Below are 12,696 nucleotides of genomic sequence, written 5' to 3'. Positions count from 1 at the left end.
GGGACCCAGAGATACTCTCTGGGGACATGGGTAACAGACTTGGACTGAAAGCACCAGGTCAGGTCATCATGGGGATTTTGAGGATCAAAGGAGGTTAGAGATTGGATGTGCCCTTGCAACTCACCTTGTCCAATCTCCCATGAACAAGACCACACCACCTGAAGTTTCACTCACCCTGAAGGTCTTGAATCTCTCCAAAGAGGGAGATTCTGTCACTTCTCTGGGCAGGTTGCCCCAGAGAAGTTGTGAAACATCTCAGAGCTCCATGGTTCTCCTAGTGCCTGCTGCCTCCTTACCTTCCCCTGTGCTCTCCCAACACGACCTTCTCCACTGCACCCATGGAGGGTGAACACGGAGGCAGCCCCCCAGACCAAAAAACCTCAAGTTCTCTCACCCTGTCTCCACAGGAAAGGTGCTCCAGCCCTCTTACCATCTTGGTGGTCCCAAGGTTATTTTGGCCTATGACCTGCTACTGATGCCTTCCTTCATTCCTGAGAACCATGAAGGGAGCCATTGGCTAGATCTAGTAAATTATTTATTTGTGTCAACACACCGCCAGCCACCATCTTCCCCGGGCAAATCAGGAGCATTTCAGGACATGTGTGTCCTTTTTGCAGTGAATTAAGCCTGCTTAGTCCTAGGACTGTGATTTAGGCACATCTGTATGCATCCATTTTTCAGTCATCTCGGGCACATTCATCTCCTGTGCCTTTGGAAAACATTCTGTTCCTAGTTTGTCTGGAAAATTTGTGCATCCATTTTCTATGCTGTCCCTAAGAAGTAAAAAGCAAAAGCTTAAGTGCTTTAATGTAGTGAATCTAAAAGAAGACAAATCTAACAATCCCCTGCATGACTGTGGACTAAGTGCAAGCATTACATAAATTAATAATGTCTTCAGTCATAACTCTTTGTCATGCACAACAAGCCAGTAGACCAGGCACTGGTACTGGAAGAACAAAGGAGTCTCAGTTCCAGCATTTTTTGGATGACAAATAGCAGCAAGTCATACTGATGATACATGTATTGTACTGTACCTTACAGTGTACATTTTAATGTACAGCAGTGACCTTGTTTGTGTAGTTTTGTCAGTCCTTGAGTTTAAGAGATAACCAATTGTGTAATGGATTTAAAGGTCCCCAATACAAGTGAAAAGAAAAATGGCTGTGTTCACATACCTTTAAAATGCCATTAATTACACACATACAAAGACAAAAATCCTTTCTTCTTCCACCTGAAAACTCATTGACTGCAAAGCAGAACCTCAGACTTGGGAAATAAGCAGCCCAGATTCCCCTATTAGTTAAAGTTCATGGATATAAATATTTTCCATCTGAAGTGGTGTCACAATATTAGTTTTATGACTGTGGTTCACAATTACCCAGAGATGGCTCACCATCTGCACCAAATATGAAGGCAGCAAATAGTCTTAAGAGACAGTTCCCTGGCAAGGCAGGGCAAGGCAAGACAAGGCAAGGCAACTGCTGCCAAATCCATGCTTTCACTGTCAGGGTTCTATTCCATAAAGAGACAAGGTTCTCCAGATTTCTTATGGCACAGTGGTGATATTTCTTTACACACCCACACAAGATGATTGTGTATGGATCAGACTGTGTCTGGGTAATAGAGGGTGCAAGGAAAAGGGTGCTGCAATGTCAGCTCTTTTGCAAGCGACAGGGTGCTAGAGGAACTCCTGCTCATATCAGAAGGAATAATTATCAAAAATCACGATCTCACACACAAAAATGGCACCTTCCCTGTAATTAAACAGGACCAGCTACTGACATATTGAATAAGGACTCTAAAATATTTAAATGTGTTAATACAGCTGGGCATGCAAATGTGAGAGACTGAACACTGCTAGAACTAGGAATGGTAACTACACTTGTTCTTTTCTATATATTTTCTGTCTTTGTCTCTTTCTTCTTCTAATTCCCTCTTCTTGGAGTTTTGAATAATTTAAAATTAGATGGGTTCGGAGTTTGGTAAGTTGAATAGACAAGTGAGTAACACTTTGTGAGATGTTTTATGATGACAGAATGCTGCTCTAAACTTTTGCCAAAGTTCTCTCATTTTCTATAGTTGCCAGTGAAGTGGTTCTTTGGGGGTTTTTTGGCCTCTTGATGTTATCTTGCTGGTATTTCTCCCATGCATCTAACTCAGAGTACATAAAAAAGCCCTTTTAAGAGGTTCATCGAGCAAGTATTGTGGAGGTGTGTGGATAACCAGCATGCCATGACCATATAGTTACACTGACAGGATAGTAATGTGTGAAACTGCCAGACTGACGGATATCAAAGGGAAAGTCATATTAATGTAGCTAGCTAGCCTTAACTTATGGCAACATTAACAAGGTACGGGGTGAGAAGCTGATAGATGTAGAAAATAAAAAGGGTGATGGGTTCTTTAGAGAATCTCTGAGTAAACACTAATTGCCCAGTCATTACCAAGGCAATGGAATTCAAAAAACATACAGAGGCAGAGTGTACCTGGGGATGCTTTTTTAAAAAAATATATTATGTTATTGGGAAGATATGAGGGTGATAAAGAGGAAGAACTTCAGAGAGGAACAAGGATATAATGTGAAGCAAAAAATGTAATCAGGATTGCCTGAGTCCTGTGCCTGATCACCACGACATCAAACCCAATGTTTCTGCAGTGTTCGTGTCTAGGCTATTTCCACAAGAGGGACTGTGTTTTTATGTTTTTCCTTGATGTTGATGAAGGAATACCAGAAATACCCTTCTTAATATTGCCAAGGGAATACCTGGAGGATGTCACTTAACAACATAATTTCTTCCTAACTCCTTAGTACAGCCAAGTGCTTGTTTCATGCATGGGGAATTCTGCCCACTACAGCTGAGAAAAATATTTTGTAGGTAATAAAAGATAATGTCTGTATGCAAACGCAGGATACTTCCATGTGAACACCTGTGACCACCAATCATCATACCAAAATAAAGCCTGAAATTATTCAAGTAAAGTCATGATGAAGTCGTGCTTACAAACAAACAAAAATGGATAAACACTCTCATGAGTATCAAGGTCATAATGTAAAATAATGAAGCAAACAAAAACAAGAAAACTTCAAAAGACTTTTCAATGCCTAATCATCCTTTAGTCTGACTTTTATTTCACAATCTTCTGAAAATATTGTCAAAAATAATTTAAAGCTATAAATTAAAACATTGCTATTTTAGTTTATGACAACTTCCAAAATGAGATAATTTTCCCTTGACTGTTTTCTTCTCTTAAATTAAATCAATCACTGATCTTGAAGCCTAGCATTTCTTTCTGCTATTGTCAAACAAACATTTTGATCCAATCAATCATATCCCTTCTAGCTTCTTCAATATAAGGTTTATCCTCAGGTTTCATATCTTCTGGCTTCAGTTGTGCAAACCCATGAACTTGCCCAGGATAAACTTTAATTTTATAGGGAACTTTACAATACTGTTTCAGCTTGTCCTCCAGTAAGAAGATCTGTTAAAAAAAAAAAAGGCATTTTTTCTATTACATTATGGGTTGTTTTTTTTTAAGTTTGCCAAATTTGCTGTTTCTCATAGAGAAAATGCTTCTTTGGGTGTAAGACTGACACTTTTTCTTTTTAAGTATGGGTGAGTCTAAGAACCTCAACAGTTGCAGCAAAGATGGTTTGGTAAATCTCATTGCCATAAAGGAACAGGTTTCTGTTCAGACTCAGGCTTGTAACCTACACTTGAAGATCTGATCTTGAGAGAGCATAGACCATAAACCTTAGTGACCATCAGTCCAAAACATTCTGATGGGCTTAGTAACAGAGTTTAAGAAAACATGGAGAGCTTTTTTTTCTCTTTTGTTAACTAAATATTGCTATTGCACAATATTTTGGTGATTAGTATGCATACAAAGTACTAACAAAGTGCTCATGTACCTATATACATTTGCTGGCACAGTTTGTGCTTATTTCTACTGAAAGTCAGAAAATAGAAGAATGAACACTTATTTTGCCCCACAAGCTTACTTCTACCCATTGTTCAGATTAGAGAGAGAGTTGTAATTTATTTTGGTTTTTTTTGATATTTTGGTTTGGGGTTTTTTTATGAAGCCCTTTTTTTCAGTACAGAAAACTACATATTTGAGGGTTGTTTTTTGTTTAATGCAGGAATTTTTACTTATACAATCTGCACAGAAAGAAAGCTTCAGGAGAAAAGGGAGTAGTTTCAATGTGTAACACGTGACAGAAAAAATGCATTTGCCAAAATTGTGCCCCTGGGAGAAAAACAAATTCACTACAAAATGAGGACAGGGGGTGAAGGGTTTGTTTTCCTCTGCAGAGGAGACACATATGAGGTACAGATTAATATGCTGACTAATGCAGTTAGAAGTAAATATTGAATGACTTCTGCATTCCTAGAGCACACTGCCAGTTCTCCAGTCACACCCTACCCTAAAACCAAGCTGTGCTAGAGGTGGTATGTTATCCTTGTCACTAAAGAAAAAGAATTTATGCACAGAAGAGGGCACCAGTTTCCTACCCATATATTTATCCAGCCTCTCACATATGCTTACAGTAGGGGTTATATCAGAACATAGATGGCAGCCAGGAGTCAAAACATTTGAGTTGTCTCAGATAAAGTTCATGGCCACTCTTTTGACACAGTTCATTTTGTCTTCCTGTAGCAAAAGCAGTTAGTCATGGGTCCCCACCATCAGAAAGTTCTGTTATTAAGCTGAAAATACTTTTTTTTTTCCCATTCAGTGTCCAAATTCAGTGGTTTAGCTACCTGATTTCTCACCCATAGCAGCAGCATAAAAGTTTTTGAGATGCTTGGCTCACATTAAGTTGGATATCCCTGCCCAGTTTCACACTCTGCTTATCTAGACACTCAGAGACTGATGACTGTTCTTTATTGTATTTCTTACCTCAAAAAAGGAGCTTTACATAACCTAAACAAGATAGAGGGGAAGTTGAAACATAAATAGAACTATCCAACCTGTCTAATTTTTTATATGTGAAAATGCTTTCTAACAAGGATTTCTGTGTAGGATAAATGAGCTATGGGAAAATAAGTCTTTCCAGAAAAATAGCTTACCTGATCCAAAGAAATAGTGTGGTCTTTCTCACCAAAAATGAAAAATGTGGGATTTAGTAAACTGTATCTTTCTTCAGAGTCTCTAACTATTCCTGTAATGTTTTGAGAAACAGTCAATTAGTGAGGGTAGCATTACTGAGAGACAAACGGCAAATTAAAAGAGAACATTTCTATTTAAGTTTACTCATTAGGTACATTACTTAGATCAGGACATTGGCTATGTGGATGGAGAATAGGCATTTGGAAAGCATATTTCCCTGCTCTTCTAAAACAGGGAATGATTTTTTTTTTCTGTTTAATGTATCCTTCATAGTTTTATACCAATATAGCTTATTGTTGAAATAACCATAATTAAAATATGCAACTCACCTGTGAGTTGAGTTTTTATAGAAATTGTTACAAAGCAATAAGTAGAATTACAAGCTATGCATAGTCACGTGAACCCAAGTAAGTTTTCATGTGTTCTACACTACCATAGAGGGACACCCCAGCGGCTAATTGAGGATTTTTCAGCATCAAGTGATGTACTGCCATTCCACCCCAGGAAAACCCAACGATACCAATCTTCTTTGCACCGCATTGTTCCTTTAGATACTTCAAGACAACATCAGCTTCCCTAAGACATATAAAGAAAAGTAAACTAAGGAATCTATTGCAGAGCCAGTACTTGACAATTTAAGTAAATTAAAAGACATACATGGTATCCTTTCTGTGTCTGCACCTTCAATCATTTAAAATAGAGATTACTTTAAAAAAGCACATTTCAGGCTAGAGCAGTGGCTTCCATTATTAAATGAGAGTTAACATCTCTGGTCCTAGTTTAGGGAAATACAGGTGTAGGCACTTAAATACTTACCTGAATTATCACCTGCTCCTTTGTTTTCAAAATTAGTAAATTTTTATTTGAATCACTTTGTCTAGGACAGGACAACTAAAGACAAGACATATCTGCAAGTAGAACAACATCTTGCATTATGGACTGCAGAAATAGATAAGCTTTACTGTACTATCTCTACAGAGTTCACCTATTTAGATAAAGATTTTCCTGTCATTCCTGTTACATGAGTTAATACTAAAATATCTTACCAAGCCCATGTGCAAGAATGTTATGCTACAATGGTAATTACTCAAATTACATTGTCAGTAACTACAGTGTTTTAAAAAATAACTTTTGTATGAAGTGCAATAAAAAAAAAATTATTGTAGGTGAGAATGAGTAAATTTTTTTAAATTGCTGACTTCTGAGGTCTCAATAATTTTATCTTCTTCATTACCTGCAGAATTTTAAGTTAAGTTTAAATGCAGAGTTCATAAACTATTAACTGCATTTTCAAACATTAGGTAGAGTTGTATGGTCATTCAGGTTTGGTTAGGCTGACCAAAAAAACCCAGTATGACAGTGACATGAAGAGGACATTGTGTCCTAGGCCTGTGGCCATGCTCTCTCAGATTTGGTTTGTTTGAAAGGATACTGAGAAAGCCATGGATGTGTTGGGTTCTGTGTTCTCTGAAAGAGCAATGGATCTGAACTGGAATGTTCACCTACAAGTGATCCCTCAGGAGACAGCAAAGGCATGTCCTGGGATCTTAATTTTTTAAGACAGTGCCCATGTATCTGCTCCTCTTCGGAGTAGGATTTTTTATAGGTGTTAGTAATGTGTGTCTTAAAAATTTTGGTCACAGCTTCTGGAATTATATGGTCAAAATCTTTTCTGAGAGACATTGAAGATAGACTGTGGCTGCTGAATGTCTGGACAGGGTCAGAAGAATACTTGTGGCTTGCAGGATGGTGGCTGAGTAATAGGGTGTCACCATTGCCTCACTATCATCTCAAGTGTTGAGCTGTGGTGAGAGATGCTGAAGAAACAGCAATGTCTCCCATAATTCAGGGAAGCATTGTTACAGGCACTGATAAATTATACAGATAATGATCCCTCTATTTCATACAGAAAAAAATAGTTGATCAGATGTTTCTTAGGTTGTGGTCAGTCTTGCAAATTTTTAGGCAGTGCTGCTCAGGAGAGCCTCATCAGTACCTATCATCATCTGCAAGGCAGAAAGCAAGATGGGCATGTGACAACTGGCAGATAACATCTGCAGTTGTAGAAGAATTTTCCTCTTTATCTTGAGGACTGAGTGCAGAATCAGCACTTGCGGGTGAGAGTGCTGGGTAGCCTGTGAAACACTGTGAGCCTCTATGGCCAGTATAACACAGTCAGAAAAGGGCTCAGGAAAACAAGATGGGGACAATAAGCAGAGTGATGGGCAGAGCAGATGATCCTTTTCAAATCCCAGTCAAGACAGTGCCAAGAACCACAGAAGAATCATCCAGAACTGTGGTTGTGCAGCCAGCTTGCACTGCTGTGAGGTGCCATTTCTAACATTTCATATAAATTCTCCTTTTTTGCTAGATTCTTTTCAAAGTTCAAGTACAAATATGTATCTTACTTGTCTACTTTCATAGGATCGTGATTTTTCATCCAGTCAGGAAAGTCAGCCCAGTGATCAGTAGATGTCCAGGGTTTTGTGCCCTTGAAGAAGTCTGGGCAGATGGTTCTGTGTGAGATATGGAATTCAGTCAATTATCATTAAAACTGTGAATGTCTAAATGTCTCTTAATATCTTCTAGTCCAGAGTGCACATCTACATGATCACTGTTGTCCTATTCTGGTAATCAGCTAGATAAAAACATATGCCTTTGTGTGGAAAACAAAGACAAATTGTTTCCTTATTATTTCCTTAGACACGCTTAATACAAAAATAAAGGGATTAAACAAACCTCCTGATTCTATGTAAACACATAGGTATGTCTTTGCTGTTACAAGCTAAAGCAAATGTTCAAAAGGTTTGGTTCTGAAAAGCTCACAACTTAAAATAGATACCACTGTTTCTCTTTGTATCACCCATGCTGCTTCATAAGCACAAACATGGCACTTCAAGACTCATTGTGCCTTTGTGCTCAGCTAGCCATTTTTCCTGGGTCAGTTTTAGCACCTTCAATGGCTCCATGGAAATATTTTGTCCATTTTCTTTTTTATTTGCTCAGACTGAAGTGGTATGGTTTTCTTATGTCTGTTGGGAACAACATATGCTATGCCTAGCTTTGGGCTTGGTGATCTATCAGTGCATTTAAGGGGAAGATAGGAAAGAAAATTGCTTACATGTATCCATGACCTGCTATCAAATCGACTATGTATCTAATGTCTGGGAACTGCCATCCAAATACATCATGAACCACAATCACAGCTTTGTCCGTGGAAAAAGATGGTCTACAAACATATGCCTTAAGGTACTCAATTTGTACTTCATGGCCAAGGCACCCATAGTGAGACCTTTCTCCAGTATTGTATAGAAAAGGATCAGCCATTTGAAAACCTAAAAAAAAAAAAAAAAAAAAAAAAAAAAGAAAAGAAAAGAAAAAATATTAAAAATACAGCAAGAATGTAAAAATAATTTGTTAACAAAAATCATTTAGGGCAAAAAGGCAAGTAGAGCCTTCCGAAAGTAGTTGAATAACTTCTGTAAATAACATTGACATCCTTGTATGAAGAGAGAAAGTAGAAAAAAGCAAAAGCAATGTTTCAGTGCAGAATGCCTCTTCGCCTATTATGTTATTAAACTGAGAATAAAGAGAAATACCAAAATCAAAGTTATCAAACTACAAACAACCTGGACATGTAGGTCTTGACACTCATGTCACATTTGTTTTGCTGCCATGTGGCTCTGTCTGTGCTGGTGTGAAGCACTGTGGCTCCCAAAGTCATTCTCTCCTGAGGCATGGGGCCGTCATCCATGTCCTCATGGGGAATCTTCTGCTGGCTCCTCTGAACTATTTGCAAGGACCACAGCACTCAACTTCTGCATTGAAGTGTAGTGTTGAGTGCTTCTCTTGGTGCTGGTGCCTGGTAGTTCATGTGGACTTTCTGTAGCAGCATCACAGCTCTTCTGAGAACAGGAGTACTGGGAGCAGTTAGCGAAGAGCTGCAGTATGGATTTGTAAACTAGATTCCAATGCCACGTGCCCCTATGCCCTTGAGAGGGATTGCAAGAAAACAAGCTTATGTGGAAGCCTCATTCAGAATATTTGAGAGTATATGGTTTTGTCCCTTCTGCAAAAGTAGCAATTAGAGACAATGAGCCAGTAGATGTGCTAGACAGATTAAAGTCAAAAGTTGTTCTGACTCTCTGTGTCAGGAGCTTGGAATGGACTCTGTGCAAAAAGTAGATTGTGATCCTGTAATTAAAAGTGGTGTTATAATGCATCTATACAAGGAATCCAATTAAGTCTGCAGGGGCAGTGATAATAGTAGCACTTCCTAGCCATGTACTGACTTTGTACTGACTTTGAAACTGTCCTTGGGCGTGCAGTACACAGGCACTTACACTATGACTGTCTCCACTTCAGCATTTCTACATCAACCTATTATTCTAGTTTGCATTGTAACATGTACTTCATAAAACTATCTAATCTTCATGGAAGAGCAGCAAATTCCCATAAAAATACATGCCTTCCTCAGCCCTCCATTAACTAGAGCAGCAGAGAGCTACATTTCATAGAGTAATGGGAAATTTTGCCTAGGCAATAGGGACACATTTGGAACCATGGTACGTGGTTCTGAAGAACAGAGAGTTGATGCCACAGAGACTCACTGCTTGCTTTTGCCCTGCACAACACTTCCAGTATGTATGATTCATTCTAGCTCAATAAAAGGATCCATATTTTATATGCATTTAGACTGCTTTATACCCAAGATAACCCAAATTTTATATGCATTTAAACTTATTACATGCTCCCCAATGCATAGTGCAGAGACACTTCCACATCCTCTCCCAAGCCTGGGGCTGCTGTCACCAGATCTGGCAGGACCAGGACTGAGTTTGAGCAAATAAGCTTGATTACAGCCATAACCCTGGCTGATAGTGGTGTGGACATACAGGAACTGGGCAGACATGGCATATTCTCTAATCAAGCTCATTCAGATAAATCCATGAGATGGATGATCTCTCATCATCATAGTAATCCCCTGTGCTGATAACCGAGAATTGATTACATGTGTAATTTTCATCCCACCTTTCTCAACATCTGTCAGGCTTGGTTCTAGGAAGCACGAAGTAGCCTGATCTTCAGGATTAAGATCTCCATTGTTTTGGCATTATATGAAAGTGGAAGGCTTGTCACACATGGGAGATTATCTCCTAGTTTAAGCCCCACCATAATGCTTGAAATGCCTGAAAATGCTAGAGACAGGTCCGTTCATACAAAAGTGCTTCCTACCTCTCTTTTTTATAACCTAAGCTTGTTGAAGTCTGCCTGGAGAAGCCACAGGTACTCCCAAAGACAGCTAACACTGCTGCCTTCCGAGATGGCAGCCACAGTCTTACTCCACTGTGGTGTTTTGTTCAGAAGGGCACAGCCTGTGTCCCCTTCAAGGAAGTGTTGCTTAGGAGGCACTAAGCTCTGCAGTAGTTGTGAACCAGCCTACTCCCTATCCATTGGTTGCTTCCCAGAAACCATTTCTTTGGCCTCTGCTGACTGAGGCCAGGCCAGCTGGCTCTTTTCCAGGCGGCAGAGAACGTTAGTAAATAGTCAGCCACACCTGAACTGCTTAGAAGTTTGATGGGATCCTGTTCAGTCAGAAGATTTATTTACTCCCGCCTGCTTCGTCCCACGCAATGTGGCGTGGCAAAGCAACACGCCAGGATATTTCCTACTTTTCCAGTCTCACCTCATTCCCTCTTCCCACCAATTTCATCCATTACACTTTTCCTTTTCCTGCTTTCCCCATGGCACAGTTCCAAGCAGGCAGCATCTTGCCTTTATGTCCCGCTCTGTATCACTGTGCTGCAGCACAGAAGAGATGCAGGGCCTGCTGGGAACAGGGGGAAAAGTTACTTGCTGCTAATGGGGAAAACCACAGATATTGATGAGTCTTGTAACATCCTACTGCTCCTTAAAAGAAAGGCTTCTTAGACCTTCTCCTTCTCTCCAGTGGTCCTGCCCTTCCTCGGGTGTCTTCATATCATTCAGCTTTCATGCAAGTAACTTAAAAACTGAGGAGAATTATTTACACAACACAAAGCGGGGCTCCACAAAAGGTAGAACAGACCAAACTACTGCATTTCTAGGAGCAGCAAATCAGATAGTTATATTCTGGTGATCTTAGTTTTCATCAGGAAAAAACAAATCTCTATTTGAAAAGTGAGGTTAATAATATTTTAAAACACAATCAGGTTAAACAGAGGCAAAGATCCTGCTAAGGACAATCTCCACTTCTCAGAAAGTGAGTATGAGCACGTGATCTCGAAGTGCTGTGCTGTTTGGCAGGACCTTGGACTACTGATGCCAAGATGTGACATCTCTGCCCTTTTCCCGGGTCGAGTGATAACATTTTAAGCTACAGCAGCATTTCATTTCAATGCTAACAGCTCAGTGGACCGAACAAGGAAAAGAATGGAAATTCATTACTATAAGGGTGAAAAAAATATTATAGTCCTTTAATGTGAACTTGATGAACATAAATTATTAGTGTCCTCAGAACTATTGCTGTACCAGAGTTTGTAGCAAAGACTTAAAATGAAATTTAATCTTTCCCAAAGCTAACAGCCTTTATCTTCATCTTATCTGCCCCTTGATACTTGTTTTTGTGCATTTTTTTACTGAAAACAAAATAATAGTCTCTCTTTAAAGGAGTAGGTTTTGCTGATTGTTTCATGCCTTTTCAAAAAGCTATATCTACTTGCTTAGCAATTTCAGATTTTCCCTTTCAGCACAGGTAAAAGTAGTTATCCTTTTCTGCTGTCAACTCAATCTGCATGGACCAGTTTGCCCTCACATACCTGGAGTGCAGGATCCTGTTTCAGCCCAGCTCACTTCTTCTGCTCAGTGAGACACCAGCTAGATTTCTCTAAACAGAAAAAGAAGAAGACCAGTTCTTGCTGACAGTTTTGCTCCTGGTGCTGCCCATCCAGTTTTCAGGTGCTCTTCAACTCTTCTGCAGATTTTGGGATTGGGAAGTGAGGAGGAGAGGCTTCACTCAAGAGTCATCCCGAACGGAAGGGGTGGGGACAGATCATGCAGAGAGGCAGTCTGCAGCGGGCTCCACATCAGTTGCCTTTACTCCACCTTTCATTTATTTGTTATCTAACGAGTTTAGAAGGAAAGATGCACCCAAACACTGTAATACACTATGATGTGTGTGATGCAGGCATTTAAGACACTGCAGAGGTTTTAGACTTCAGTACTTATAACTGAGACATTTAGCATCAGTGGTGTGTTTGCTGATGCATTTTCTTGAAGAATATTCATATACTTCCTTGACTATAATAAATGTCATTAATGAAATTTAAGGTGAATTAAGATGAATCTGTCCTGGCAAACTTGCAGCTTAAAAAACTTACTAAGTCTCCCTAGCACACACATTCAACATATTACAACCACACCCATAAGTATTCTCAACAAGTCGAAAAGTGTTCCAGGTTATTTGTGATTAGACTTGCATTTGACAAGCGAGAAAGACTGGAGTCTGTGGTGCCTTATTGAAATTTTCCATTCCTATTTCCACAACGGCACTGTATGCAAGGAACATTAACTGAGCCCTCGGTCTAACATACACTCATTTTCTCT

General features: G+C 39.5%; 1 protein-coding gene across 2 annotated transcripts; it reads right to left on the bottom strand.

Annotated features, from left to right (window-relative positions):
* Positions 1–3,118: 3,118 nt before the first annotated feature.
* Positions 3,119–12,436, bottom strand: LOC135288692 (carboxymethylenebutenolidase homolog). Of its 2 annotated transcripts, none has more exons than XM_064402072.1 (6): positions 11,910–12,436; positions 8,234–8,447; positions 7,521–7,628; positions 5,546–5,688; positions 5,073–5,164; positions 3,119–3,480 (listed from the first exon to the last, which is right to left on the bottom strand). In XM_064402072.1, the coding sequence occupies exons 2-6, from the start codon at positions 8,437–8,439 to the stop codon at positions 3,301–3,303; spliced, it is 729 nt and encodes a 242-aa protein (XP_064258142.1). In that variant the 5' UTR covers positions 8,440–8,447; positions 11,910–12,436; the 3' UTR covers positions 3,119–3,300. The 2 variants fall into 2 exon arrangements, with proteins under 2 accessions (XP_064258142.1, XP_064258152.1); XM_064402082.1 differs by having other exon boundaries at positions 5,633–5,688.
* Between the last annotated feature and the right edge of the window lie 260 nt (positions 12,437–12,696).

This window comes from Passer domesticus, chromosome 1, assembly GCF_036417665.1.
Source record: "Passer domesticus isolate bPasDom1 chromosome 1, bPasDom1.hap1, whole genome shotgun sequence".
In the NCBI taxonomy this organism is placed as follows: domain Eukaryota; kingdom Metazoa; phylum Chordata; class Aves; order Passeriformes; family Passeridae; genus Passer; species Passer domesticus.
The sequence above is the reverse complement of the archived record's forward strand: the minus strand, read 5'-3'. Positions and strand labels throughout refer to the sequence as shown.

What these genes read in the sequence shown, in the direction of transcription:
- LOC135288692 (XM_064402072.1), bottom strand. Translation starts at nt 8,439, where the DNA reads ATGGCTGATCCTTTTCTATACAATACTGGAGAAAGGTCTCACTATGGG. An exon ending in CGCTGGGGTGTCCCTCTATG is followed by an intron (nt 5,165 to 5,545) that starts GTAGTGTAGAAC and finishes AAAACATTACAG; the next exon opens with GAATAGTTAGAGACTCTGAA. An exon ending in ACACTATTTCTTTGGATCAG is followed by an intron (nt 3,481 to 5,072) that starts GTAAGCTATTTT and finishes TTTTTTTAACAG; the next exon opens with ATCTTCTTACTGGAGGACAA.